Source organism: Cynocephalus volans, chromosome 3 (genome assembly GCF_027409185.1).
Source record: "Cynocephalus volans isolate mCynVol1 chromosome 3, mCynVol1.pri, whole genome shotgun sequence".
Classification (NCBI taxonomy): Eukaryota; Metazoa; Chordata; class Mammalia; order Dermoptera; family Cynocephalidae; genus Cynocephalus; species Cynocephalus volans.
Window position 1 is genome coordinate 17,496,880 of NC_084462.1, and position 27,917 is coordinate 17,524,796.

The window sequence follows — 27,917 nt, forward strand, 5'->3', positions numbered from 1 at the left end:
GCGGGAGGGTCCGCCAGGCTCGGGGCGGCGGCGGAGGCGGCGGCGCGCGGCGAGGGGTGCGGACGCGGGCGCGAGGTGAGGGGCGCGGAAGGCGGCGGGCGGCGGACTTGGGCGCGGCCTCCCCCTCCAGCGCACGCTCGACTCCCGGGGCTGGCGCCGGGGCGGGGGTCCCGGGCTGGGCTGAGGGGCGCAGGTCGGTCCTCCCCAGCCCGGCCTAGACAGGTCCAGCAGGGACCCGGGTTCGAGTCCCCAGGCCGGCGCGCTGTGTGACCTTGGCCTGGCTCTCACCGTCTCTGAAGCCCACTTTTTGCGGGAATGACGGGGGTGCCCTTACAGGGCGCTGGGGGAGACCCTGAAAAGATGCGTGGAAGTGTCCGTGGACGCGGTAGTTGGCGAGCTTTTATCGTCATCATTTCTTTTACCACCTCGCCCGGGGTCTGATTTTCCCTCTGCATTGGAGACCAGGCGCATTGGCTCTGCTGGAGAGACGGGAACCGGCCGGTCTCTGCACGTTTATCAGTTTTGTTCTTTGGCTGCTTGGGAGTCTGCAAGAGAAATCAATAATTATTCAGAGACAACAGAGATGCTGCAGTGCTCCAGCGAGCCCTTCCAGGAGGCTCCCTGTTTGCAGATCAATTTTTGCTGCCCGGCAGGGGTGGAACCGCCTCCCCAGGCATAGACTTATTTCTTCCACCCAGCGTCTCGGTGGGGGTGCCACCCAGCCCTCCAGTTCCACACTCACCTGAGCGTGCCAGGCATTTTCCTGTTGCCCGAACTTCCCCATCTCGTTGACCACAGACCACTAACAGTACAGACTCCAGCGGACACAGACAGGCGTGAAAGAGTATCACTTAAATGACCTTTTGCTCCAGAGACAGCAGTTCTGACTCTTCAGCAAAAGGAAGCCATGTATTAGTCCCCTAACAGTAGGACTTATATCTTCTCTGGGCTCTTAGCCACCAAGACATCACTGGCAAACCGTTGGCTCCGGCACAGGTTCTGTCTGGCATGGAGCACAACAAGCTGTAGTGTTTTCATAATTATTAAATTATTTATTTTATATCTCCACGCCTTAGAGACACAGAAGACCCGGGATGAATAAGAATGTGAATTGCAATCAGGGTGGATGCAACACATATTTGACAGCACAGTGCGCTGCAGTGTGGTTCCAGGCTGTGGGTGTCTGGGGGACAGCTCAGCTGGTCCCTTACTTACCCCCACACTGGGACACAACTTAGCCCTTCTGTGAACATCTGGTGTCAGGAATGTGAGTCAAAGCTGGTGTCTGGGTGAAACAGGAAAGAAAACAGGGATAATTAGAAAATTGCTACGTGAAGGTAGCACTACCATCAACTTAAAGAGTGCCTGTGTGGAATGGCATAGATGTTTAATTTCCTTGCAAATGACTTTATAGGACTTTAGGCTGATATTTTCAGGCCAGTGATGACTATTTATTGTCTCCCAATGTGTGCTCACTTCATCATAATTCCCTGGGGTATTATGGTCAGCCTGACTGTAATATGGTGTCACTGGTGTTATAATCTTGGCATTTAAAAAGTGTGAAGAAAGAGCGAGCAGTTAAGCTTATTTCTTGGAGTTGGAGAAGTTTTCCACAGTGGAGAGGACATTTGAATTGGGCGTTGAAGGATGAATGAAGTTTGGGGAGAACATTCCAGGTGGAGGCAACAGGGCATGCAGCGATGGGGAAATGAATGGGGTGTTTGGGGGACGATGAGTCCCTATGTTCATTGTGAGATTGGGGTGGAAGCTGAGGCTAGAAAGATAGGTTTTTGATTGTGAGGGGCCTTGAATGGTGTGCTAGGGAGTTTGAACTTTTAATCCCTTTGTGGTGAGCAGACAAGGTTTGGGGGTGGGATGTGATTACGTATGTGTTTCAGAAAGTAATACCAGTGAGAATAAGGAAGATGGTTTTAGGGTCTGGGGAGATGGAGACTGGGTTGGGTAACATTGTAGGACCATGGGGTTAGGACAGTGGCTGAGAGAGTGGGGAGGGGTGTGGAGTTGAAAGATGCTGGGGCCGGCCCGTGGCTCACTCGGGAGAGTGTGGTGCTGATAACACCAAGGCCACGGGTTCGGATCCCATATAGGGATGGCCGGTTGCTCACTGGGTGAGCATGGTGCTGACAACACCAAGTCAAGGGTTAAGATCCCCTTACCGGTCATCTTTTTTTAAAAAAAAAAAAGAAAGATGCTGGAGAATCCACTGGGTGGTGGTGCTTTGTGGGATGTGGTGGGGGGAAGAGGAAAAGGCAAAGGTAACTGAGACTTCTCACTTGGGTACCGAAGGTAGTGCTGGTACCTGTGACTGGGGAATGCTGTGGTGGGGCTGGAAAGGGGAAGGATGAAAACACACGTGATTTTTAGATCTGTAGAATTTGCGGTACTACACTTGATCTTAGCCAAAAGGCCAAGAGGCAGTTGGATTTGTGGTATTCGTGGGCCATCCTGAATGAGGTGTGATCTTGTATGGGAGAGAAAGCATGTATTCAAGGATGGAATCCTGGGGAACACCAGCGTGCAGGGATAGAGGGCAGAAGAGAAGCCTGTTGTTGGCTGATCTTGGACATTCAGTTCACTGTCGTTAACTGTGCAATTATTGTGACCAGTGGGTGAATCTCTCCCAGAGAGGTACCAGGGCTGAAGGTGCCATTGGTGGAAAATAATACTTATTGATTATTGATAATACGCGAGCAAATGGTTATTGATAATACTGAAGCAAATGCAGCTAGATTATCATTTTTAAAAACTCACATCTTTAGTTTCAATTTTAAAATTCTTTCTTTCCTTTTCTCTTCTGAAAGTAGCTGTAAGTTTCAGACCTACTTAGTGGGTCAGTGGCTGCAGTCAGGGCTGGTGATTCTCCAGTCACTGGCTCATAGATGTGCCTGAAGATAAATAACACTCTAACTTAGTACATCCTGCAGTTAACCAAGGTGGTGGTTTCTGTAACTGTTTAGAAACTTTAAAAATATTTCAGAGAAGACTGGCACAGTTGAAGGGTGAGGGGATACCTTGCTATATAGAATACAAGAGGATAAAGTGCCAGAAAACAACAAGCTGGGGTTTTTCTCTCTAAGCAGGAGGATGGACGAGTCTTTGAGAAGTCTGAGTAGCTCGAGAGAAAAGACCTAAAAATAATTATATCAGGGGTGCCCAGTAAGAAGGCCTAGCTGGGTCACTTGCTAGCAAAGCTCAAAATTAATCCCCCCCCCTGCCCTAGTGTTCAAAGCATCCAAGTTTTAACATAAAACTTCCTCATCCCTTAAATATAAACAGATAACCAAGAACATCTGAAGAAAACCTCTGATATGGAAGATTAAGACCAGAATACACACCTGGAGGCAGCAGAGCGTATGCAGGAAGAAGACTTAGAAAGCAAACTGTTATTAATATACATGTGGAGATAAGAGAAAATATTGCATACATGAGGCACGAACAGGAAGCTCTTACAAAAAAAAAGAGCATTCAAAGATCTAAAAAGAGAACTCTTAGATATAAAAAAAAAAACCACACTAGCAGAAATAAGAAACTCAGTTGGTGTGTGAAAGATAAAGTTGAGGAACTCTCTCAGAAATTAGAACACTGTACCACCAGCCAAAAAAAAAGAACTCTGGGACAAAGAAGATTGTAATACTTTCTAGAGAAAAAAAAAGTTACAGGTCAATAGGTCAAGAATCAGGAGGGCTTTGGACTCCTCCACAGCAACACTGGATGCTAGAAGACAAGACAGCCTTGCTTTCAAAATTCCAAGGGAAAATATTTTCAGCCTTGAACCCTACATTCAGGCAAGGGAGGGTAGAATAAAGACATCTTTGTACATGCTCCCCAAATTTGCCTCTCGTATACTTTAAGGAAGTGACTGGCAGATGTGCTCTCCCCCAAAGAGGTGGAAAGTCTAGAAAGAGAAAGGGAAGAGGAAACAGGATTTTCCCCAGGAGAGAGGCAAAAAGATCCTGCCGGATGAAGATAGAGAGGTGTGGATGACAGCCAGGTACCGGTGTGGAGAGCAAACATTTCCTGGCCTGAGCTGGTCTGAAGGATTCTTGAAGAGTGTTTTGGGGAGAAGATGAAATTAACAGGACACCTGATGTACTGAAACATCTGGAGAGGATTTTTAGACAGTTGGAAGAGTTGGGGCTGGATTAGTGATAAGTACATAGAAAACAAAACAAATGAAAACAAAAGACTGTTATTAGTTCCAGGGAAAATAAACCATTGTGCAGAAGAAAAATAATTATGATGTACTGCAAAGCTCAGCTGTGAATAGCCTTTCCGCAATGATAATAATTTAAGTAAACACTGACTGCTGCTGTAATTGAAATTATGATATGCCTGTATGAAGAAGGCGTGGGGAGGGGATGGGCATTTGTGTAAAGGGTCAAGGGAAAGAGAGCAAGCTAGCTGCTAGGGGAAGTCAGTCTATAATGTCCCAAACTGAACAGCCAGGTTATGGCCCCATTATTTAGATGTGGGAAGCAAACACCAAAAGAATCAGCTAAAAAGAATTAGGGAGAAAGGGAGAAGTGAGTATGGAGGAGGAGGGACAGAGACTGCTGTTTCCTAATAACTTCAGAATAATTTAATCCTTTAATGGATGTGCATACATAACATTTGATACAAATAAATAGTCTCAGACTCAAATCGATACAAATAAAAACAGTCTCAGATACAAATTGTCTCAAGGCTTTCTGTTCTGATGGAATGACACCCTAGTTTTGCCTGTTTTGTGCACAGGCCCTTTTTAGCAGGGAGTTTGCTTATTCTGGTTTCCTCTTGGTTATTGTTATTGTTCTCTGTATCCTGTCTCCTGGCTGTGGTCACTTATCAGAGATTTGGTGCTTTTTCTTTATCCATTTTGTCTTTTCTTTTAACTTTTTGTATAGGGATTTTAAAACACACCCGCAAGTGGAGAGAATGAACCTTTCTTTACCAGTCATTCAGTTTCAGAAATTAGGAAATCAGGGTCAGTCATGTATATCTATTTTTTTGTTTTGTTTGTGTAACACCTGTTTCTTGAGCACTTGCTGTATGCCAGGCACTACTCTAAGCCTTGAGGATACAGCTGTGACAAACAGGATGAGTATCTCCCTTGTAAAGTTTCTGTTTTAGTGCTGGTAGACAGGCAATGGGCACATAAACGAGTGACTTTAGTATTTGAGGTGAGGACAAGTGCTGTGGAGAAAAAGCAGGGTATGGAGGGCGGGGCCAGGAGCTACTTTCTGTGGTGGTCAGGGAAGGCCTTGCTGAGAAGGCAGGCTTTGAGCAGAGATCTGAAGGAGTATGGGATTGACTTCTAGGGCACGGGAAGCCCAGCAGAGGGATGGCAAATGCGGAGACCACCTGGTGTAGTTGACAGACGGCAGGGAGACCATTGTGGCTAGGGTGGAGTCAGAGAGGAAGACAGTGGTAAGAGATGAGATTAATGGAGTCCTGGACATGGGCCATTGGAAGGACTGGAAATGAGAAGCCACTGGACTCCCATGACTGGAGGGTTTTCAGCAGAAATGTGACATGATCAGATTTTTAACAGAGTAATCATGGCTACTGGGTTGAAAATGGATTGTATGGGCATGAGATCAGAGCAGAGAGACGAGTCTGGAGGCCGTTGCAATAACACAAACGAGAGCAGATGGTGGCTTGGACCAGGGTGGGGTATGGAGGGGGTAGAGGGGTCCAGAGAGTTTAGAGTCTGGATGTATTTTTCAGGTAAATCCTGAAGCTGTTTCTTAAACTGTCATAGTAGAAATTTATTATTGTTTTCCTTTGAAATAATTTCTTTAAATTGACTGACTCTTTATAAATGACTTATTTTTTGGATTCCAGAGTCAAATCTCATGCAACAAATATTTAAGGATTGTGAGGAATATGGAAGATATATTAGACATAATCCCTGTCTTCTAAGCACCTGAAATCTGGTTTGGGAATATTGGACTGTATGCATGCACTAATACCCTGTCTTCTTGTGAAGTACTGACCGAGAGCTCAGAGACCAGGGAAGGAGGACAGTGTGGGCTGACAGCCTCTGTCCCAGGCTCCACTCTGTGGGAAGTCACTTCACTTCAAAAGCCAAATTTGAGCTCAATTTTCACTCAGATCTTCTGGGACATAAATCAACATTCTGTTCTCATCAGTGTGACCATTTATTCTTATTTTTACTTGGATATACTGTCAGCTTTAGTTCACAGGATTAACTGAACACAAATGAAGTAATTTTATAAGCAAACAAACCATAGACCTGGTGGTACCAAGTGGAACCTGTCTTACAATGGGGGTTTTAATGTAGAACCACAGTGTAAATTGTAGGGCTCAGCAGCCCAGGGTGTGCAGAGAGTAAACGTTGACACCAGTAACAGAAACTTTCCAAATTTTTGTTGACTATAGTGATGGGAACCGCAGTGAATTATTTACCTTATATAGTGTTTGTAAAGCTGGAAAACAAGTAGGCAGTTTGAGGTCTTTTTGCCAGTAGCATAAATAAATATAACTTGAAACATTCTTGGACTTCTTAATAAAGGTCATGTCACTTGATTAATGCTCAAGAGCTTGGTTATTTGGACATGAAGAAGCTAATTCTCTCAGGAATAGCAGTAATAAAAATCTGAATGTCTGGTAAAAATTACCAATTCTGCATAGACATATCTTGTAGAGGCCAGTAGCTCACAGTGGCTTGGAAGGTAGGCTCTCAAACCAATGGCCTGAATTCAGATGAAGCCAGCTCTAAAACAGTTGCTAGCTATGTAGATGTGGGCAAGTTGTAAAACTATTCCACCCCAGTTTCATCACAATTAGTGTGAGAATTAACCTGATATGTGCAAAGCCCTTAGAACAGGACTTTTAGAAACATGTTATCTATTGCTGTTATTATTACTAAATCAATTGCAAATATAGTCTTTTTTGACTACTGATAATGTGACTATTGGTAGAAAGCATGAGTAATAATAAAAATCACACATTTGTGTAACACAAATATTTGAGGGCCTGATGAAGACAGAAAAATAAATAAGATGAAAGTACTTTACTATTTTATAAAGCACTTGGCTGATGTTTTTCTATTTTTTCACTCCCAGTAGCTCTGGTTATCAGAGAGGCCTATATTGTTCTCATTTTGTGGATGAAGAATTGAAACTCAGACATAAAGTGACTTGGCCCATGCCATGCACCAGCGGCTGGACTTGGTCTCAGAATTCCTTCCCCCTTCCTCCCAATCCCTAAATGTTAGTGTAGAACTTCTCTACCAGGGTTTTTATCCTATGTAAATTGGTGAGAGCTAGGTCATCATATTCATGTTGAAGAGAAAAACTTTAGCTTCTGGAGATCAGCTTCATAAGACCACTAACATTTTTTTGTGTGTGAAATCAAATGTATTAAGGTATAATGTACACACGATAAAATGCACCCATTTTAAGTGCAAAGTTTGGTGAATGTGGACAAATGTCCTCACCTGTGCAGCTATCACTATAATGAACACGATGGGACATATCCATCACCCAGAGTTTCCTCTGTGCTCCTTGGCAGTCTGTAATATGTTACTATTTTTGCCTCTTTTAAAAGTCTTATAAATGGAATCATACAATATGCACTCTTGTGTCTGGTTTCTTTTGTTCAGCATAGTATCTGTGAGATTAATCCATGTTGTTGTGTGTATTGTTGCATGAATCAGTAGTTCATTCTTTTTTACTGCTGGGTAGTTTTCTATTGAATGAGTACACCACAGTTTGTTTATTCACTCACCTGTTGATGAACATTGGGGTTGTTTTCAGTTTTTAGCTATTTTGAATAGAGCTACAGTGAACATTCTTGTACAGATCTTTGCATGGACATGTTTTCATTTCTCTTCAACAGTTATTTAGAAGTGAAATTTCAGGCCACATTGTAAATATGTTTAACTTTATTAGAAACTGCCAGGATGTTTTCTATAGTGATTATACCACTTTATACTTTCACTGCTTCCAGCCGCCCTGCAACCTCACCAGTACTTGTCAGCTTTTTTCATTTTAGCCATTCTAGTGGTGTAAGGTGGTTATCTCATTTCAATTTGCATTTCTCTGATGACTAATGATGATGGGCACTTTTCTATGTGCTTTTTGATTATTGTGTGTGTGTGTGTATATATGATAATATATAATATATACACACTAATATTTATCTATATATATTTGGGCGGCTGGCCAGTACGGGGATCTGAACCCTTGATCTTGGTGTTATCAGCACCATGTTCTTCCAAGTGAGTCAACTAGCAGCCAGTCTCTGTATATCTTTTGTAAAATGACTGTTCTAATTCTTTGCTCATTTAAAAAACTGCATTGTTTTCTTATTTTTAGCTGTAAGAGTTCTTTATATATTCTCACTATAAGTCCTTTGTTAGATACATGTACTGAGAATATTTTCTCCCAGCCTATGGACTGCCTTTTAATTTTCCTAATGGTGAAATTTGAAGAGCCTAAGTTTTAAATTTTGATAAAGTCCAATTTATCATTTTTTTCTCTCTCACAGGTCATGCTTTTGGTATCCTAACAAGTCTTTGCCTCCCCCAAAGTCATGGAGATTTTTTCCTGTTTTCTGAAAGTTTTATAGTTTTAGCTTTTGTATTTAGGGTAGTGATCCATTGTGTATTAATTTTTGTGTGTGGTGTGAGGTGTAGGGGTTGACGTTCATTCTTTCCCATATAGATATCTAGTCATTTCAGCACCACTTGTTGAAAAGATTGCTCTTTCCCTATTGAATTACTTTGGAACCCCTGTTGAAAATAAATTAGCCACATATGTGTGGATCTGGACTCTGTTCTGTTCCATTTATCCACATATATGTCTATCCTTACTGTCTTGATTTTTACAACTTTATGATTAGTCTTAAACTATAAAGTCTTTACAGCTCTATAGTTAGTCTTGAAATGAGCTAGTGTAAGTTCTCCAATTTTCTTTTTCTTTTTCAGGGTTGTTTTGGCTATTCTATATCCTTTGTGTTTCCTAATAAATTTAAAAATTAGTTTGTCATTTTTATAAAAAGTCCTGCTGGGATTTTGATTGAGATTGCAATGCTTCTAGAGATGAATCTGGAAAAATGGACATCTTAATATTGAGGCTACTAATTCATGAACTTGATACAACTCTTCATTTATTTAGAACTTCAATTTATCTCTGCAGTGTTTTGTAGCTTTCAATGTAGAGCCTCTAATATTTTATAATGGAATAATATAAGGTTCATATGTCATATACTGATGGTCAGTTTGATTTGTCTTTAGAGTCTCTAAGCATTGTTATAGAATATCTACTTTTATGGATCTTGTAGAACATTCCAGGAGCTGAAAAAATCTATTTGATATTTTTTATACCATTTTTATGACTTTTTGAAAGTCACAGCATTAAAAAAAAAGTTTGGCCTGTATGCAAAAACGTTTATAGCAGCTTTATTCATAATAGACACAAAAAGGAAATAACCCCAAAGTCTGTCAACTGGGAAATGGATAAACAAATAGTTTATTAATCAGTGAAATACTACTCAGCAATAAGAAAAGGAACTTACTACTGAGACAAGCAGCTACCTGGATGAATCTCACAAGCACTATGCTAAGTGATAAAAGCCATACAGGAAAGCCAACATACTGTGCAATTCCATTTATATGACATTCTAGAAAAGGGAAAACTGTAGGACAGAAAACAGATTGGTGGTTGCCTGGAGCTGGCTATTGGGGGAGGGGATGAGGGAACTTTTGGGAAGGATGGAAATGTTCTGCATCTTAATTGTAGTGTACATTTGCCAACTCATCAAACTGTACACTTAAACAGAATGAGCTTTATTGTGTGTAAATTATATCTCAATAAACCTGATTTTAAAAAAAGAAAAAAAGAAAAGAAAAAGCAGAGGTGCCAAAATGACTCAATCAGGAAGGAATGGCTTTTCCCCCACAAATGGTGCTGGAACGATGGGATATCTATATGGGAAAAAATGAATCTACAGGACTACCTGTATCAGATAGTGGCTGAGATTCTCTGCATTTGATATCCCTTTCCCTGGTGCCAAGTACATTGGTTTCCACTTCTTAACACTTACTGCCCAGTTCTCACGGGTTTGATCAGTTCTTTCTTTAATATGCAGTACAAACACACACACACACACAAACACACGCAACCTCCAGTTCAAATGACAAAGAAAGTATTTGTATTACTCAGGGTTCTCCAGAGAAACAAACCCGATGGGTGTGTGTGTGTGTGTGTGTGTGTGTGTGTGTGTGTGTGTGTGTGTGTGTGTGTGTGTGTGTGTGTGTATGTGTGTAGAGATTGATTATAAGGAATTGGTTCACATGATTATGGGGGCCGAGAAGTCCTGACCCAGGAGAGCCAATAATGTAGTTCCAGCCTGAGTGTGAATCTGAAGGTAGGAGAAAACCAATATCCCAGCTTGAGTCAGGCAGAAAGAAGGAATTCTCTCTTACTTGACTTTTTGTTCTATTCAGGCCTTCAGTGGATTGGATGAGGCCCACCCACATTAGGAGGACAATCTACTCTCTCAGTAAATTGATTCAAATGTTTATCTCATCCAGAAACACCCTCACAGACACACATAGAATAATGTTTAACCAAATATCTGGGCACCCTGTGGCCCAGTCACGTTGACACATAAAATTAACCATCACATATTACTTGATCTTTTTGTAGGATAGATGTCAGTTCTGCTATAAAAATGTGGAAAATGCTTTTGCATGGTCTTAAGAATCTGGCCGTGTGGTCCTCTCTTCCAGATCAGGATGGCTGCTGAACACATCAGGGTGACATACAATTGGTTGTGAGGTAGCTAAGGCCACAGATGTCTGCCACTGACCACCCTTTCTTCCCCCAGCTTTTTGCCTGCTGTTGGTGTGAAGGCTCATTTGGACCAGTGGCCTCAAGTGGGCAGCCAGCTTGGGGCACTTGTTTCCTGGGGCTGCTGAGTCTGCCCTTGATATCATGCCCTGCATGTTGTGTGTGAGAAAAGAAACTTTTAACAACCCCTCTCCAAGCAAAGAAACAAATGCCTGCCTACCCCAGTGTTTGGGTTTAAACCTAACCTAATTATCAGTGGTGTTTAGGAGGGCATTTGACATAGCCCTTGTAGAAAAGGACTCCCCTCTCCCAAAGTTTCCTGGTGGGTGGAGCTTCTGGGTGATACTTTCTCTGTTGATGCTTTTGCTGGAAGTGGCAGCCCCAGAATGACATGCAGCAGGCTGTAAGTCGTTTAATCTGTGAAGCTGCTGCATGCGCCTCTTGTTCAAAACACGGAGGGCTTTCTGTGGACTGTTTTCTGAAATATTGGGAGATTCATGTTTGGAAATAATGCCCTTATTTTTAAAATGAAAAATCACTTTATTAGGTCAGTGTTGTCCCCTGACATATTTTTGAAGCAGTTGGGATGATGACCTGATCTCAGCCTGGCTTTTCTCAGTGACTTTCCCCTGCACTTCTCCTGTCCCCTGAAGACAGCGTAGTGTTACTCAGGAATTCAGGCTGGAGTTGCCTCGGTCACTGGTTTAAAAACTCCTACGTGTTCAAACTGCATTTTAAAAAGTAAAACTTGTTGTTGGCAGTGCTGTCTGATAGTCTTTTTCTTCTTTTCTCTTGCTCTTTGCACTTCTGAGAACTGTGAACTTCATGTGTGTTTTAAATTAGCCATGGTTCTTTCCTTTCAGAGGACTGCTCTCACAAAGGTGTTTGATGGACTCATCCCTTCTTGTTTTTGTAACTGCTGTTTATGTTGCTTGTTTCAGGTTAGAAATGACAACATAAAGGATTGCCCTTGATGCTAACAATGAACCATGGCCTCTCAGACTCATAACTAAATGCTGCCTATCATCACCTTGACTTGAAAAGGCCTGGGAGGGGCTGCAACCCACGCAGATGTGGCTGTGAATAGACTCTGGAGCATGACAAGGCTCTTGGGACCAGTTGCAGAGTTGAATGAGCAGACACACAGGATTTTGGCTGTCCTAAAGGGAATCTTATGGGCTGGCCAGTTAGCTCAGTTGGTTACAGTGCGGTGCTATAATACCAAAGTCAAGGGTTCAGATCCCTGTATCCGCCAGCTACCAAAAACAAAAGCCAAAAATCTAAAGGGAATCTTGAGAGCTTGTTTTCTATCTTGTTTTCATGCCCTCCCCATTATAAGTTCTTTTAAATTTAATGTTTGTTTAATAAATAAATTTCAGGTAAAAGAGTGAGGGTAAGCTGTGGCATCAACAGAGGCTCTAAGTTTAGCTTCGTCACGTAATTCTATAGTGTAACTCCTTCATTTTTCTTTTTTTAACAGATTGCCCTGCATTTTGCATTATTCATTCAACTGTACCTCCAGGTTCACTGTTATAGCTGTAATTAATCCAGTTTTTTTCTTTCCAATTGTTTTTTATTGTGACAAAATACATATAACATTTGCCATTAATTGTGCGGTTCAGTGGTATTAAGTCCGTTCACATTGTTATGTAACCATCACTACCGTGCTTCTCCAGAACTGTCTTCATCTTGCAAAACAAGAGTTCTGTACCCATTAAACAAGGACTCTCCCCCAACCCTTGGCAGCCACCATTCTACTTTCTGTCTCTATGAATTTGTCTACTCTAGGAACCTCATATAAATGGAATCTTGCAATACGTGGCCTTTTGTGTCTGGCTTATTTCACTTGTGTAGTGTCTTCAAGATTCATCCGTGTTGTAGCAGTCAGAACTTACTTTTTAAGACTGAATAATATCCCATTGTACAGATATACCACATTTTGTTTATTCATTCATCCTTCAATGGACACTTGGGTTGCTTTTACCTTTTGGTACTTGTGAATAATACTGCCATGAACATGGGTGTGCAAGTATCTCTCTGAGACCCTGTTTTCAGGTTTTTTGGGTGTGTACCCAGAAGTGGAATTGCTGGGTCATATGGTAATTTTATATGGTAATTCCATAGTGGGTGTACCATTTTACATTCCCACCAACAGTGTACAAGGGTTCCCACTTCTCTACATCCTGTCCAATACTTGTATTCTGTTGTTGTTTTTTTATTTATTTTTTGATAGTTGCCATACTAATGGGTGTAGGTGGTATCCTGTGGGTTTTGATATGAATTTCCCTAATGATTAGTGATGCTGAGCACCATTCCACGTGCTATTGGCCATTTATATATCTTCTTTGGAGAAATGTCTATGCAAGTCCTTTGCCCATTTTTGAACAGGGTTTTTTAAATTGAGTTTTAGGAGTTCTCCATATATTCTGGATATTAATCCCTTATCAGATATACTTGTATGATTTGCAGCTATTTTCTCCCATTGTGCCTTTTAACTCTGTTGATAGTATCTTCTGCTATACAAAAATTTTAAACTTTTCATGAAGTCCAATTTGTTTGTTTTTCTTTTGTTATCATGTTTAAGTTTTTTTGTTGTATTTCTTTGTAAAAACAAAAATTGTTTTTTGATAGTAAAAAACAATAAATGTTTAATATAAGTGAAAAATTTAAATACAGAAAACCATAAAGACGTAAATGAGAATCACCTGAATACCCACCACCCAGTGGGTATTTACTGCTGCTATCTTGGTGAATATTCTCCCAGACATCTAACTATACATTTTCACAAATAGACATGCAGTCACATACAGTCTTATGCATCTGTTGCTGGGGTGTCCTTAACACAGTTTGGGGGGCAACTGGTGTATTCCAGTTGGTCCTCAAAATGCCCTCATGTGCTGGTTTTGGCAGAAAGTCTAATGTGCCGTATACTGTCCTTCTCCAAGTTTCTTTCCATTCCCTATATACTCGGGGTTCCCTAACTCTTATAAGTGTCGTGGGAGGATGGGACCCCAGGTAAGGCCTTAATTTTATGTAACCATTATGAAGAACAGCAACACCATGGTTGATAAGTACTTAACAATGGAAATTGATTCAGTGCTCCCTAAGTAAATTTTGATGACCACTGCTAAATGCAACCTCAGGGAAATCTACATGAAACCCTTCACTTTGTAGTAAGCTGAATGAATCTTTTGGTGTATAAAATTGAAATTGGCAATGGGTAAACTTCCTTTGAAAATCTCTTAATTCTCCCATCATTACTACTGTGCAGCTCTATTCCTGGAAGTTAGGACCTAGCCAGCCTTTCTTCCAGTGGGCAAAGGGAGAGCCTTTTCAGCTGATGCCTGGTGCTCTGTGAGGCGTTGGGAATGGCAGAGTCATCTGCCCTGGTCACTGGACTTGGGCTCATGGTCTGCAGTGACAGCCTGCCCCAGTGAGATTCTTTCTCTCTCCTTCATCCCCATTTAGTGGCTGAATGTGTTCAATTAAATTCAGCTAAGCTCCCTTCATGCTTTTTTTATTAACTGCTTACAAGACTGCTTACAAGACCCTATAGGATCTGGGCCCTCCTGTCCCATCTCCTGCACTCTCCACTTTGCTTGCTACATCCCACCCTGGCCTCCTTTCTGTTCTACATTTTTGATACACTTGCTCCCACTTCATGCTGAATAGCTAGTCTGCATGATATATTATGTCTCCTTATAAATTAATTAATCGGCTAGCAATTTAAAAAATAAATACGCTGCGGATCCACTGCACTGATGAGGAAAGAACCTGAGAGGACACTGGCCAGCCTGTCTGTACCAGTGTGGGTGGTGAACGTGGGACTAGAAGTGGATACTGAGACTTCATCTGGGGTGCTTGGCAGTGCCCAGTCCTCCTAACAGTATGTTGTAGACCAAGAGTCAAACTGTAACATGGAATGTATTATAGACTAAAAAATTAGCTGGTCAGTTAGCTCACTTGGTCAGAGTGTGGTGCTGATAACACCAAGGCCCAGTGTTTGATCCCTGTGGTCAGCCACAAAAACAAACAAATCCATCTATCTAGATATATGTAAATGTATATCTAGATAGTTAGATATAGATAGGTAGAGATACAGATTAATTATCGCATTTTAGTGCTAATATACCAAATGAGGAAGAAATTAGGGTAATTTTAACTAAGTGTCTTTTGTTAAAAGAAGACGTGTTTTCTTTAAACTTGAGAATCCTGCTCAGGACCTTTAACAAACAAATGTGAAATGGGTCAGTTCCACCACTGCCAGCGCACAGCACGAGCTGATTGGATTGCTGCAGGAGAGCTGATGACGGAAGTTTCAGTCTGATTTAAATGCTGAGTACACACTCCTTTCAGTTGTGACTGTTGCTGTGTTAGTTGTTCTTCGGTCACAGGCCAGTCCTTTTGTATCTGTAAAAAGCAAGGAAACCCAACAATGTCGTTTTCTTGCCCATTTGGGGCAGACACACAAAAGTCAGGGTCTGAACTTCAAGGAAACGTGATCTTTGACCAGATTTAACTTACAATTAGAAGAAACTTGCACTTAGGGCCGGCCCGTGGCTCACTCGGTAGAGTGCGGTGCTGATAACACCAAGGCCACGGGTTCGGATCCTATATAGGGATGGCCGGTTTGCTCACTGGCTGAGCGTGGTGCTGACAACACCAAGTCAAGGGTTGAGATCACCTTACCGGTCATCTTTGAAAAAAAAAAAAAAAAAAAAAAAAAAAAAAAGAAGAAACTTGCACTTGACTTTAGTCCCTGGGGAGAGCTGGGAAACGTGTGTGTATAAATGTGTGTATATGCATTTGTGTGAGTATGCACTTTGTGTAAGTAGTAAATATGCTACAGTATCAGTCAGTTTCTGTTGCTTATAACAAAATACCTGGAACTGGGTAATTTATAAAGAAAATGAAATTTGTAGCTTACAGTTTCTGAGGCTGGGAAATCCAAAGTCCAGGGAACACATTTCATGAAGACTTTGGTGGTGATGTCAGTGACCCAGGAGTCTCACATGGAAGAAATGGCGGAGCAGAGAGAGACTAACCTCTCATGTGCTCTTTTTTTAAAGTCCTCAGAACCATGCCTATGACCACTATTTTTAATCCATTCACTACCGCATGGTCTTACACTCTAATCACCCCTTCAAGGCCCCACCTTTCAATTACCATAACAGGATTTCCCACGCTCAACAGTTATAGTGGGAATTAAGCTTCTAATATATGAACTTTGGGGACCCAATTCAATCAATCCACAGCAACTACTATGATTAATGCCTAAATACTTTTTACAATGAAATACCACTAGCAACAGAAAAGAAGGAACTATTGATATGTACAACCATATGATAGATCTTAAAGTAATTATGCTGAGTGAGAGAAGACAGAAAAAAGTAGGTATTGTATGATTCTATTTATGTAAAACTCTAGAAAATGTAAACTAATTTAGAGTGAAAGAAAACAAATCAAGAAGCCAAGAGCCTACCCTTCCACCTGGAAGCAGGCAGGAAACAGAGTACGCCTGGGGTCCTAGGCAGGAGCCAAGGGCCACCCCCCTCTGCCCAGAACCAGGCAAGAAGCAGAGCACACCCAGGGTCCTGGGCAGGAGCCAAGGGCAGCATACCCTCCCTGCAAGCAGGCAAGGAGCATGCTGAAAACACCACTTCCACCTGGGTGGCCCACCAGGGCTACTGCCATTGCCATGGCTGCCGCAAAAATGGCTCGATGCCACAGCAGTAGCCAAAACTGCCATGCAGATGGCCTGCTAGACACTTGACTGCAATGATACAAGGAGAGCCACTAGAGGAGACCAGAAAAAGAGGAAGTCTCTGTCCTCAAAGACCACTCCAAAGTAATAGAAGAAGCACCTGCTCTACCAGATGACCAGACATCAATGTAGAGATACTAGAAATATGAAATTCCAAGAAAATATGACACCACCAGAAGAATACAGTAATTCTCACATACCAGACCCTATAGAGCAGGAAGCCCTTGAAATGATTGAAAAGGAATCCTGAGCAACAATCTTAAGGAAACTCACTGAGATATGAGAAGACTCAGACAACATAATGAAGTGAGAAAAAAATCCAGGATATGAAGGAGGAAATTTACAAAGAGATCAATACCTTAGAAAAGAATGTAGCAGGGCCGGCCATCACTCGGGAGAGTGCGGTGCTGATAACACCAAGGCCACGGGTTGGTGGTTTGCTCACTGGCTGAGTGTGGTGCTGAGACACCAGGTCAAGGGTTAAGATCCTCTTACTGTTCATCTTTAAAAAAAAAAAAAAAAAAGAATGTAGCAGAACTCATGGAACTGAAAGATTCACTCAATAAAATAAAAAACCCAACTGGAAAAAGGAATTTTTCTTTCTTTTTTTTTTTTTTTAAAGATGACCGGTAAGGGGATCTCAACCCTTGGCTTGGTGTTGTCAGCACCACACTCAGCCAGTGAGCAAACCGGCCATCCCTATATAGGATCCGAACCCGTGGCCTTGGTGTTATCAGCACCACACTCTACCGAGTGAGCCACAGGCCGGCCTGGAAAAAGGAATTTTTAAAAATGAAGAAAATCTAAGAGAGCTAGCAGACAACCTTAAGCACACAAACATTTGAATCATGGGTGTTCCAGAAGGGGAGGAGAAAGGAAAAGGCACGGAAAACCTACTCAATGAAATAATAATGAAAAACTTCCCGTATATAGGGAGAGACATGGACCTTCAGATCCAGGAAGCTCAAAGATCCCCAAGCAGATTCAACTGGAAAAGATCCTCTCCAAGGTACATTATAGTCAAACTGGCAAAGCTCAAAGACAAAGAGAGAATCTTTTAAAATTTTTTTAAAAAGATGACCAGTGAGCGAATCTTAACCCTTGACTTGGTGTTGTCAGCATCACACTCTCCCAAGTGAGCCAAGGCCAGCCCCTCAAAGAAAGAATCTTAAAAGAAGCAAGAGAAAAGCATCAAGTCACCTATAAGGGAGCCCCTATCAGACTACCAGCAGACTTCTCAACAGAAACTCTGCAGGCCAGAAGAAAATAGGATAATATATTCAAAATACTAAAAGAAAAAAGCTGCTAGCCAAGAATACTATACCCAGCAAGGCTATCCTTCAGAAATGAGGGGAAAATAGTGTATTTTCCAGACAAACAAAAACTGCGGGAGTTCACCATGACATGACGAGCCCTATCAGAAATCCTCAAGGGAGTTCTGCATCTGGAGTCTGAAAAACAATAATTGCTACCACGAATACACAAGAAAGAACGAAATCCATAGGTAGAAAAAAATGCAAATGAGAGTAAGAAAAAAACTAAATCTTACCACCACAAAAACCATAATGTTGATGTAATAATGCCCCTGCTTTATTTCTGATTTTAGTAATTTCAGTCTTCTCTCTTTTTTTCTTGGTCAGTCTAGATAAAGGTTTGCAAATCTTGTTGATTTTTTTAAAGAATCAACTTTGGTTTTGTTGATTTTCTCTATTTTTTTAAATTCCCTATTTCATATATTTCTGTTATAATCTTTGTTATTTCCTACGTATATTTGCTTTTGGTTTAATTTGCTTTTCTTTTTCTGTTTTCTTAAAGTAGAAGTTTAGATTACTGATTTGAGGTTTTTCTTGTTTTTAATATAGGTGTTGACAAGTATAAATTTTCCTCTGAGCACTGCATGAGCCCTGTGTCCTATACATTTTGATATGGTGTGCTTTGATTTTTATCTCAAAGTACTGTCTAATTTCCTCGTGATTTTTCTTTTTACCCATTGTTTATTTAGGAGAGCGTTGTTTAATTTCCACAAATTTATGAACTTTCTAAATTTCCTTCTGTTATTGTGGCCAGAGAACATTTTCTGTTATCTCAGTCTTTTTTCTTTTTTTTTTTTTTTTTGTCTTTTTCGTGACCGGCACTCAGCCATTGTGAGTGCACCGGCCATTCCTATATAGGATCCGAACCCGCGGGCGGGAGCGTTGCCGCGCTCCCAGCGCCGCACTCTCCCGAGTGCGCCATGGGCTCGGCCCTGTGATCTCAGTCTTTTAAAATGTATTAAGACTTGTTTTGTGGCCATAAATAAGTAAATAAATAAATAATAAATAAAGAAGAAGAAAGATCAGTGCTTGCTGGAGGGGAGGAGAAAGATTAGAAGAGGTGGGAGTGAACTTTTGGGGGTGATGGAGACCTTCCCCATCTTGACAGCTTGTGGGTGCATACATATGTCAACATGTTCTGAATTGTACACTGTACATATGGGCAGTTGGACCTCAATAAAGCTGTTTAACAGAAAGAATGCTTCCAACAGTAAGAAAGTGGAGGGAGTGCATCAAGCTTGAGCTATTGGAGTTAGGCACTGATTTTGCCTCTCCGAGCCTCAGTTTCCTCAGCTGTAAGAGGGGATAATGTTGCCCCCCTTAAGGTCACCATGTAGAGGACATAAAGTAATATACCTATGTGAAATGCTCATCTCAGTGCGTGATTCATAGTAGGAGCTCACTAAATGGTAGCTGCTATTGAAAAGACATTACTGATATGTACATTGTTATTATCCTGAATATATTTTCACTATGTGTTTTCCTTGTAATAAAACTGAAGTCTTAACTAAATGATCAATAAAAAGAGTCATAGTTTTTTAATAAAATGTTGTAGTCACTGTCATTTGTTAGTGTGCATATAATGCTTCTTGGCTGAAAAATAAGCAAAAGTACTTAGGTTGTTAGGCTCAGTAATTTTCTTACCTAGTTTTGAGCACACTGAATGTGGGGCTGATGGCAGGATCCTTGATTTATGGCATAGGCCTGTGTCCAGGATGTGACTGTGAAGCTACTTAATCTGCACTCTACTTGTCAGTCTTGATCTTAAATTAGAAACTGCCTCTCAAGTCATTTGACTTTTTAAGTTACTTTTCCCCTTTGCTACTTTCTCAGCCTTCAGCACCCCCTGTTTTTTTTTTTTTTTTTTTTGATGTGGTTTCACCTTCATCTCAAGCAACTGTTCATCATTATACATCCTTGAAAGGGATGGTCTTGAAAACTTAAATAACATGGGTACTTATGATCTGATTATAAAAATAGGCTGTAAAATGGTATGATCATAACCATTAAAAGTGTATTAAAAGCTGATACAGTGTTGCTTGTTCTTATTCCATTCACACCCACGAACACTCAAATGCAAGAAGCTGAAATGCTAGCAGCATCTGTATGAGAGACTGCAGAATATTTCACCTTTAATCCTTACAGTTTTTCATGACTTCTGTAGTGAGGTTATTACCCGTATTATCATATTTAATACATATATTAACTGTGTATAACACCGGCACACGATAGGCAGCAGATGTCAATCTGCCACCCTCCAGGTGAGGGGTCCAGGTGCCAGGTTTCTCGGCACCTTGGTTGTGTTTCCCTGCACCTCGGTTGGGTTTCCTTTCTCTTGGTAGTGTGTTGAGAGCTCTGGGGGCCAGAAACACTAAGCGAAGGTGACAATGGCCAGAGAGTGTTCTTTTCTATCAGATGATTGCTTCAGTGCTTTTCATGTAAAAGCCATTGCCCTTTGTATGCTGACCTTTTTACTAAGAGGATGCATTACTTTCTCCATTGAACAAGTGAATTAGGAGACACACAAGCTGCAAAGGTGGATAAACACTGCATCCAAATTTCAGTCTAATGAACCTTTAGGCTCATTTCATGAAAATCTGTGAAGTGCCAAGTACAGTAGCTTTTAAAGTATAGTCAAATGCATAAGAGAAATATAGACTGAGAGAAGCTCATATGGGGAGAGGTGCCAGAGGGCATGCCAGAGGGTGCCCAGTGCGAGACTCTCCCTGAGATTACCCCCAAGGGTGATCTGTTTGGGTTGGGATACCCTCAGTCACAGAGCTCTCGTTCTGGGTTTTGGCTGCTAACAACCATCAGTGTATTTATTCTTTCACTGGGCTGAATTTGGTTTCTGAGTATTGTCTTCTGAAGTTGTGCAGGATAAGCCTGCTCCCCTTCTCTGTGACAGCCTTCAGATATTTGAAGCCCCCACAGAAATCTCTCCTCTGGCCTGAACAGCCCCAGTGCCTGCAGTTTCTCCTCTTTCACAGGGGGGTGTGGGGGCAAAAGAGACCAAGACCCGTCAGGAGCTTATGTAATCAAGGTGCCATGGTCAGGGAAGCTGAGGAGATGCCGGGACCCAGCCCGTTGAGCACCCCACTTAGCTTCCACAGGTGGGTGAAGACACACCACAGAACTGCAGGACAGACAGAGGGGCGAGTGTCAGAGATAGGAGTGCGGATTGTCAGGCTTTTCCAGAAATCCCAGCTATCAGATCATACCTGCTAAGCACGGGCATGTTAATCTTTTACCCTCCACCCCTGAAAGAGGCTATAAGATAGACCCTGTCAAAAATCTTGGAAAGAGAGATAAACCTGACCACTGGAAGAGATGAGTGCCTCTGGGCACCCATGTGCCATGGCCACCACTGTTTCTGGGTGTGGCCGTGTCCTTAGGACTGTCAGGAGCACAGGTGGCGAGTCTCCTGTACGGGTCCCCACATGCGGCAGGTGCAGTGAGTCCACACCTGCAGCTTTTTGTGTGTTAACACAAAATAGCATCATATTCACTTTTTTTTTTGGTCAACTTTTTTCCATTTTGCCTTATATCGACTTGGAGATGTCCTCTCCATCCTGTATAGGTGATCATTTAAAAAATCTAGGTGGAGTACTTAACATTTATCCCAATTTAAATTTCTGTCTTTTTCAGCTTTATTTTTTATCTTTCCAAGCTGTTCATCTTTCTGAATCCAGATTCTGGAAGAACCTGGACTCAGTTGATGGTGGGGTGGGCCAGATGTGCCAGTGGCTTGGGGGAAAGGGTCCCACAGAAGACAGTAGGTAAGCTGAGGGAGAGAGTGGCTGGGTGGTCTGGCAGGGGACCTCAGGATTGTCTAGTCCAGGACGGGCATGACAGCCTGTGCAAGCAGGTGGGCATCACCAGAAGAGGCTGGCAGCAGGAAGAGGGCAGCTAACCATGTGAATGAGTGTCAGGGGCAGGAACTCATTTCTGTAAAAGAACCAGTGTCCTTAGCTAGAAGCCAAAGCAGGACACAGCCCAGGGATGGACCAGTAAAGAACTTGTCATGAGCGTAAGGGACTTGATCACGAAGGTACCTGCCAGAGCAAGGCTGATGTGATGCAGAGCTTCTGAGCCTTCCATTAAACCAGTGTTTACTGTACCCCTACCATGTGCCCAGTACATGGTGAGCAGAACCAGGTGGAGCCCATCTTTCTGGGGCTATGTGAAGGAGAGACGGAGTGATTTAAAACCACACACACACACACACACACACACACACACGTACACAACTACAGATGTGATGAATGAAGAGTGCATAATCTGGGGATTTGACCCACTTGGGAAAGGCTTTGCTGAGGGAGTCATCACTCAGTTGACAGTGGTAGGGTGAGTAGTTGTCTATTAATGATGGCAGGAGGTGGGGTTGGCGAGGGTTGCAGGGACTTCCTTGCCTTATTCATAATCTTAATGGTAAAGCATTCAGTCTTTCACTATTGAGTGTGATGTTATCTGTAGGGTTTTTTTTTAGATGCTTTTATATCTAGTTGAGGAAGTTCTATTTTCCTAGTTTACTGAGAGTTTTTATAATAAATGGATGTTGGGTTTTGTCAAATGCTTTTTCTGTATGAGTTGATTCTTTAGCCCGTTGATATGATAGATTATATGACTGACTTTTGAGTGTTGAACCATCCTTGCATGCCTAGAATAAATCCCACTTGGTCATGGTATAATTCTTTTTATACATTGCTGGATTTGACTTGCTAATAGTTTGAGGGTTTTTGCATCTAAGTTCATAAGCAATATTGGCCTGTAGTTTTCTCTGTTTTGTAACTGTTTTTGTCCGGTTTGGGTATCAGGGCGATGAATGGGAAATGTTCCCTCTTTTCTTTTCTGTAAGAGATTACATAAAATTGATACTTTTATTCTTTAAATATTTGATAGAATTCTTCAGTGAAACCATCTGGGCCTGGAAATTTCTTTCTTCTTCTTCTTTGTGTGTGTGTGTGTGTGGCTGGCAGGTAAGGAAATCTGAACCTTTGACCTTGGTGTTGTAGCACCACGCTCCAGCCAAGTGAGCTAACAGACTAGCTCTCTTTTTCAGAGCTTTTAAATTACAAATTCAGTTTCTTTAATAGTATAGTATTATTCATTTTGGTAGTTTGTGGTTTTCAAGAAATTGGTCCTTTTCCTCGAAGTTGCTAAATTTGTGAGCATAAAGTTGTTCATTGGAGTCTCTTATTATTCTTTTAGTGGCTAGAGGATCTATGTTATTTCCTGTTTTATTCCTGATAAAGGTGATTTGTGTCTTCTCTCTTTTTATCTTTGTCAGTCTTATTAGAGGTTTATCAATTTTATTGATTTTTTCTGAAGTACTAACTTTTTGTTTCATTGATTTTTCTATTGTTTACCTGTTTTTAATTTCATTGATTTCTTCTTTATTACTTTCTTCCTTCTGTTCGCTCTTGGTTTATCTTGCTCTTCTTTTTCCAGTCTCTTGAGGTAGGAACAACTTGTTGATTTGAGATCTCTCCTGTTTTCTAATACTCTCAGCACTACTTTAACTGCATCCCATATATTTTTGATATGTTGTATTTTCATTTTCACTCAGTTCTATGTATTTTTAAAATTTTCTTTGAGACATATTCAATCCATGGATTATCTAGAAGTATGTCATTTAATTTCAAAGTGTTTGGAGATTTTCTTATTGCCTTTTCGTTTGTTGATTTCTAGTTGTATTCCATAATGGCCAGAAAACTGTATGATTTCAATTATTTTTAATTTGTTGAGATTTGGTCTACCATGGTGAATATTTTGTGGATGCTTTGGAAAAAATGTGTGTTGTGTTGTTGTTAGGTGGAGTGTTCTGCATGTCAGTTAGATCTTGTCGGTTGCTGGTGTTGAGTTCTTCTGTATCCTTGCTGATTTTCTGTCTAGTAGTTCTGTCAATTATCAAGAGTGAAGTGTTGAAGTCTACAACTATAATTGTGGATTTGTCTATTTATCCTTTAACTCTATCAATTTTTGCTTTATGTATTTTGAGGCTTTATTGTTTGGTACATACACATTGAGGATTATTATGTAGTCCTGGTAGATTAAACTTTTTAAACATTATGTGATGTCCCTCTTTGTCTCTAGTATTTTTTTTTCCTTCTGAAGTGTACTTCCTCTGATATCAATATAGCCACTCCCACTTTTAAAAAATTGATGTTTGCATGACTAATGTTTTTCATCCCCAGGGAAGAGAAGGGGGAAACTGTGAAGTTTAAGAAACAGGTCCCAAGATCCCCCTCACTTCTGACACCAATATCAAGTGCAGGCATCCCCAAGACCACCTTCAGGTTTGGTGATTTGCTAGAAAGATCACAGAAGTCACTGAAAGCTATTGCACTCATGGTTATGGTTTATTATAGAGAAAGGAGACAGATTAAATGATTAAAGTGAGCCAAGGGAAGAGATGTAGTGGCAGAGTCCAGGAGGGCTTCAAATGTGCACTTTCCAGTTGTCCTCTTCCAATCCAGTCATGGACAGTGTTACTTTCCCAGCAACAGTGTGTGACAATGTTTATGCAGCATTGTCAGCCAGGGAAGCTCCCTGAGCCTTGGTTTCCAGAGTCTCTATTGGAACTCATCATGTAGATATGTTGACTGTCTGTGCAGCTGACCTCAGTCTCTATCCCCTCCAGAGGTTGAGCTGATACTGCATGGCCCAAAGTCCCCCTAAATCACATTGTTATACTTTTTGGTGTGGCCCAGAGCCCCCAGGTAAATAAAGACACTCCTGTGAGGCAGAGCATTCAAGGGCTTAGATTAGAGATTGCCCCTCAGGAACCTAGGGCCAAGCCAGACCTCTCTTTGGGCAAGTCAGCATCTTTACTACACACTTACTCTTCCTCTGTCCTTTGGCTGGGGGAAGCAGGCTCTCCTTGGAGTTTTATTTGTCCATGCCTGTTGCAGGTTTGGGGTTGGAGGCTTCTGCAGCACCCTGGCCTGTATGTAGGAGAAAATAAGGCACCCAGGAAACTCACCTTCTTGTTATTACTCAAATGCCCAGGTTCCAGACTGCCCACCTTCTTTTTTCTATCTTTCAGTGCTTTTCTGTGCTTCTTTGTTGTGTTACATCCAGAGTTTTTGAGATGTAAGAGGGAGGAGTAGGGCTGTTCCCTCTTGGTGAGACCAGAAGTATAACCAGGTAAGGCACTATGGGTACCAAACTGTCATCTCATCTCTGAGCTGGCATTCCCAGCCTGGGGTTATCTACTACTTAATTAGCAATTGCTATCTATATTATTGATCAAAGACTATATCTTGTTCCCCATGATGTTCCTAGCATTTAGCAAAGTACCTGGCATAGAACTAATGCTCAGAATATGTGTTGAACAGGGCCAGGACAAGGCTGGAGTTTTCTGGCACTTTTAGTATCGACACTGATTGTTGGTCAGTATTGGAAGTTGTAATTGAGCTGCAAATCTGTTGTTCTGGCCTACATTTCTCCAGGCACAGGAATCACCTTCCCTGGCCCCATGAACTGACCAGGTCTGCCGCCTAACCCTGCGTAAGGTGGAGACTACACACCTGCTGTTAGGAGCCATGGCTTGGAACTTTCCTCCCTTTGTTCTCCCACCCCCCTTTCTGTTGGTGATCAGGCGGCCTTTGTCCATCTCCAGTCGTGGGACGGCTACTGTTGTCTGGTTCCTCCTCAGGGACCCCTGACGGGGTTCTTGGAACCTGGAATGCATCCACCGGGCCCACTGTCAGGCAGGTGCACCTCCACTACTGTGTGTGTTCTGCCCTTTCCACATAGCAGAGCAGACAAAGTGGGGGGCAGCTTGTTCCGCCTTCTTGGGTAACACTCCATGCTGCATTGTCAGCTGATTGCAGGGGTCTGTCTCTTCGTGTTTGTTTGGTTTAAATGTGCACAGCAAAAGGCATTTTTAGAGGGGCATCTCTAGCATTTTTAAAGATTTCAGCATTAACCTCCTTGGTACCACTTTTTTATTTACCCATCGATCCTCTCTCCTTTCCTCCTCAACGCCTCCTCTGCACCAGGGTCTGCAACCCCGCAGCCACTGGTTTCTGTTAGACCCTCCCCTGTTTTCCAGCACAGTGGTGCCAGGATCTCCATACACCTCATCGGCCACGCTTGTGCTTCCAGGCCCTTCTCAGCGGCATTGGTCATGTTACGCAAAGAAGTGGGAGCTGCCAGTCAGGCCCCTAACAGACCCCAACATGCGGAGAGCGGAGGTGGGAGGGCGGGCAGTGGGCTGATGGCCAGCGAAGTGGAGAGGTCTGCGACTCGGGCCAGCCGCAGATGCCAAGTGGTTTATGGCACTCCTGGGGCCCTCGGCGTCCCGCCAGGTCAGCAAATAGACGCGGGGAGAGACAACACGAGCCAGGTGTCGGTCTTTAATGTGTGTGTTTCTGCCTTTCCAGGTTGCTCCAAACACGATGTCCGGCTCCACGTGAAGCTGAAGTGACAGGGTCCAGGTGGAGGGCCCGCGCGGCCCCGGGGCAGGATGACCAAGACCCGGCTCCTGCGGCTGTGGCTGGTGCTGGGCTCCGCGTTCATGGTCCTGCTCATCATCGTGTACTGGGACAGCGTGGGCACCGCCCACTTCTACCTGCACACCTCCTTGCCCCGGCCGCGCCCCCTGCAGCCGCTCCCCAGCCCCGGGCAGCGCCAGGAGAAGGAATTCGCGTCAGACGTCGACGAGTTTCTGGATAAGCTCCTCGGTTCCGGCGCGAAGCAGGGTGACCTTTCCAGAAAGAAGACCGAGCAGCCGCCCGCGCCCGCCTCGAGCCAGCCGGCGCAGGGCACCCTGGAGGAGAGCGTCAGGGGCTACGACTGGTCCCCGCACGGCGCCCGGCGGAGCCCGGACCAGGGCCGGCAGCAGGCCGAGCGGCTGCGCGTGCTGCGGGCCTTCTGTGCCAACGCCAGCCTGGCCTTCCCCACCAAGGAGCGCTCGTTTGACGACATCCCCAACTACGAGCTGAACCACCTCATCGTGGACGACCGCCACGGGGTCGTGTACTGCTACGTGCCCAAGGTGGCCTGCACCAACTGGAAGCGCGTGATGATCGTGCTGAGCGAGAGCCTCCTGGACCGCGGCGCGCCCTTCCGCGACCCCCTGGACATCCCCCGCGAGCGCGTGCACAACTCCAGCACCCACCTGACCTTCAACAAGTTCTGGCGCCGCTACGGGAAGTTCTCCCGCCACCTCATGAAGGTCAAGCTGAAGAAGTACACCAAGTTCCTCTTCGTGCGCGACCCCTTCGTGCGGCTCATCTCCGCCTTCCGCAGCAAGTTCGAGCTGGAGAACGACGAGTTCTACCGCAAGTTCGCCGTCCCCATGCTGAAGCTGTACGCCAACCACAGCAGCCCGCCCGCCTCGGTGGCCGAGGCCTTCCGCGCCGGCCTCAAGCTGTCCTTCGCCAACTTCATCCAGTACCTGCTGGACCCGCGCACCGAGAAGCTGGCGCCCTTCAACGAGCACTGGCGCCAGGTGTACCGCCTCTGCCACCCGTGCCAGATAGACTACGACTTCGTGGGCAAGCTGGAGACGCTGGACGAGGACGCCGCCCAGCTGCTGAGGCTTCTCCAGGTGGACCGGCGTCTGCACTTCCCCCCGAGCTACCGCAACAGAACTGCCAGCAGCTGGGAGGAGGGCTGGTTCGCCAAAATCCCCCTGGCCTGGAGGCAGCAGCTCTACAAACTCTACGAAGCGGACTTTGTTCTCTTTGGCTACCCCAAGCCCGAGAACCTCCTCAGAGACTGAAAGCCTCAGGTTTCCTTTCCTTCCCCCTTTGCCACATCGTGGCAGTCCACGTGCTCCTGTTTTTTAAGTACCCTACGATTTTGCAATCTGGACTTACTGTTGACTCCGCTGCCTATATCCATTGAGCACTGTGTTAATATTGTTTTTTTAAGATTAATATATTTCAGATATTTAATATGAAAAGTGGAAGGACGTGCTGGAGTAAAGTGTCTCATCTGCGCTTTCTGCCTGCCCTCGTGGTTATTCTGGTCAAGCACAGATGCACACAGGGAGATGCCAAGTGGTTT

General features: G+C 43.2%; 1 protein-coding gene across 1 annotated transcript; it reads left to right on the top strand.

Moving 5' to 3' along the window:
- On the top strand, positions 1-27,818 carry CHST12 (carbohydrate sulfotransferase 12). The gene is made up of 2 exons (XM_063091481.1): positions 1-75; positions 26,288-27,818. Exon 2 carries the CDS (start codon positions 26,371-26,373, stop codon positions 27,628-27,630), a length of 1,260 nt encoding a protein of 419 aa, XP_062947551.1. The 5' UTR covers positions 1-75; positions 26,288-26,370; the 3' UTR covers positions 27,631-27,818.
- Positions 27,819-27,917: the final 99 nt, after the last annotated feature.

Bases quoted from the DNA above. Each gene is read 5' to 3' on its own strand.
- CHST12 (XM_063091481.1), top strand. From the start codon at position 26,371: ATGACCAAGACCCGGCTCCTGCGGCTGTGGCTGGTGCTGGGCTCCGCG.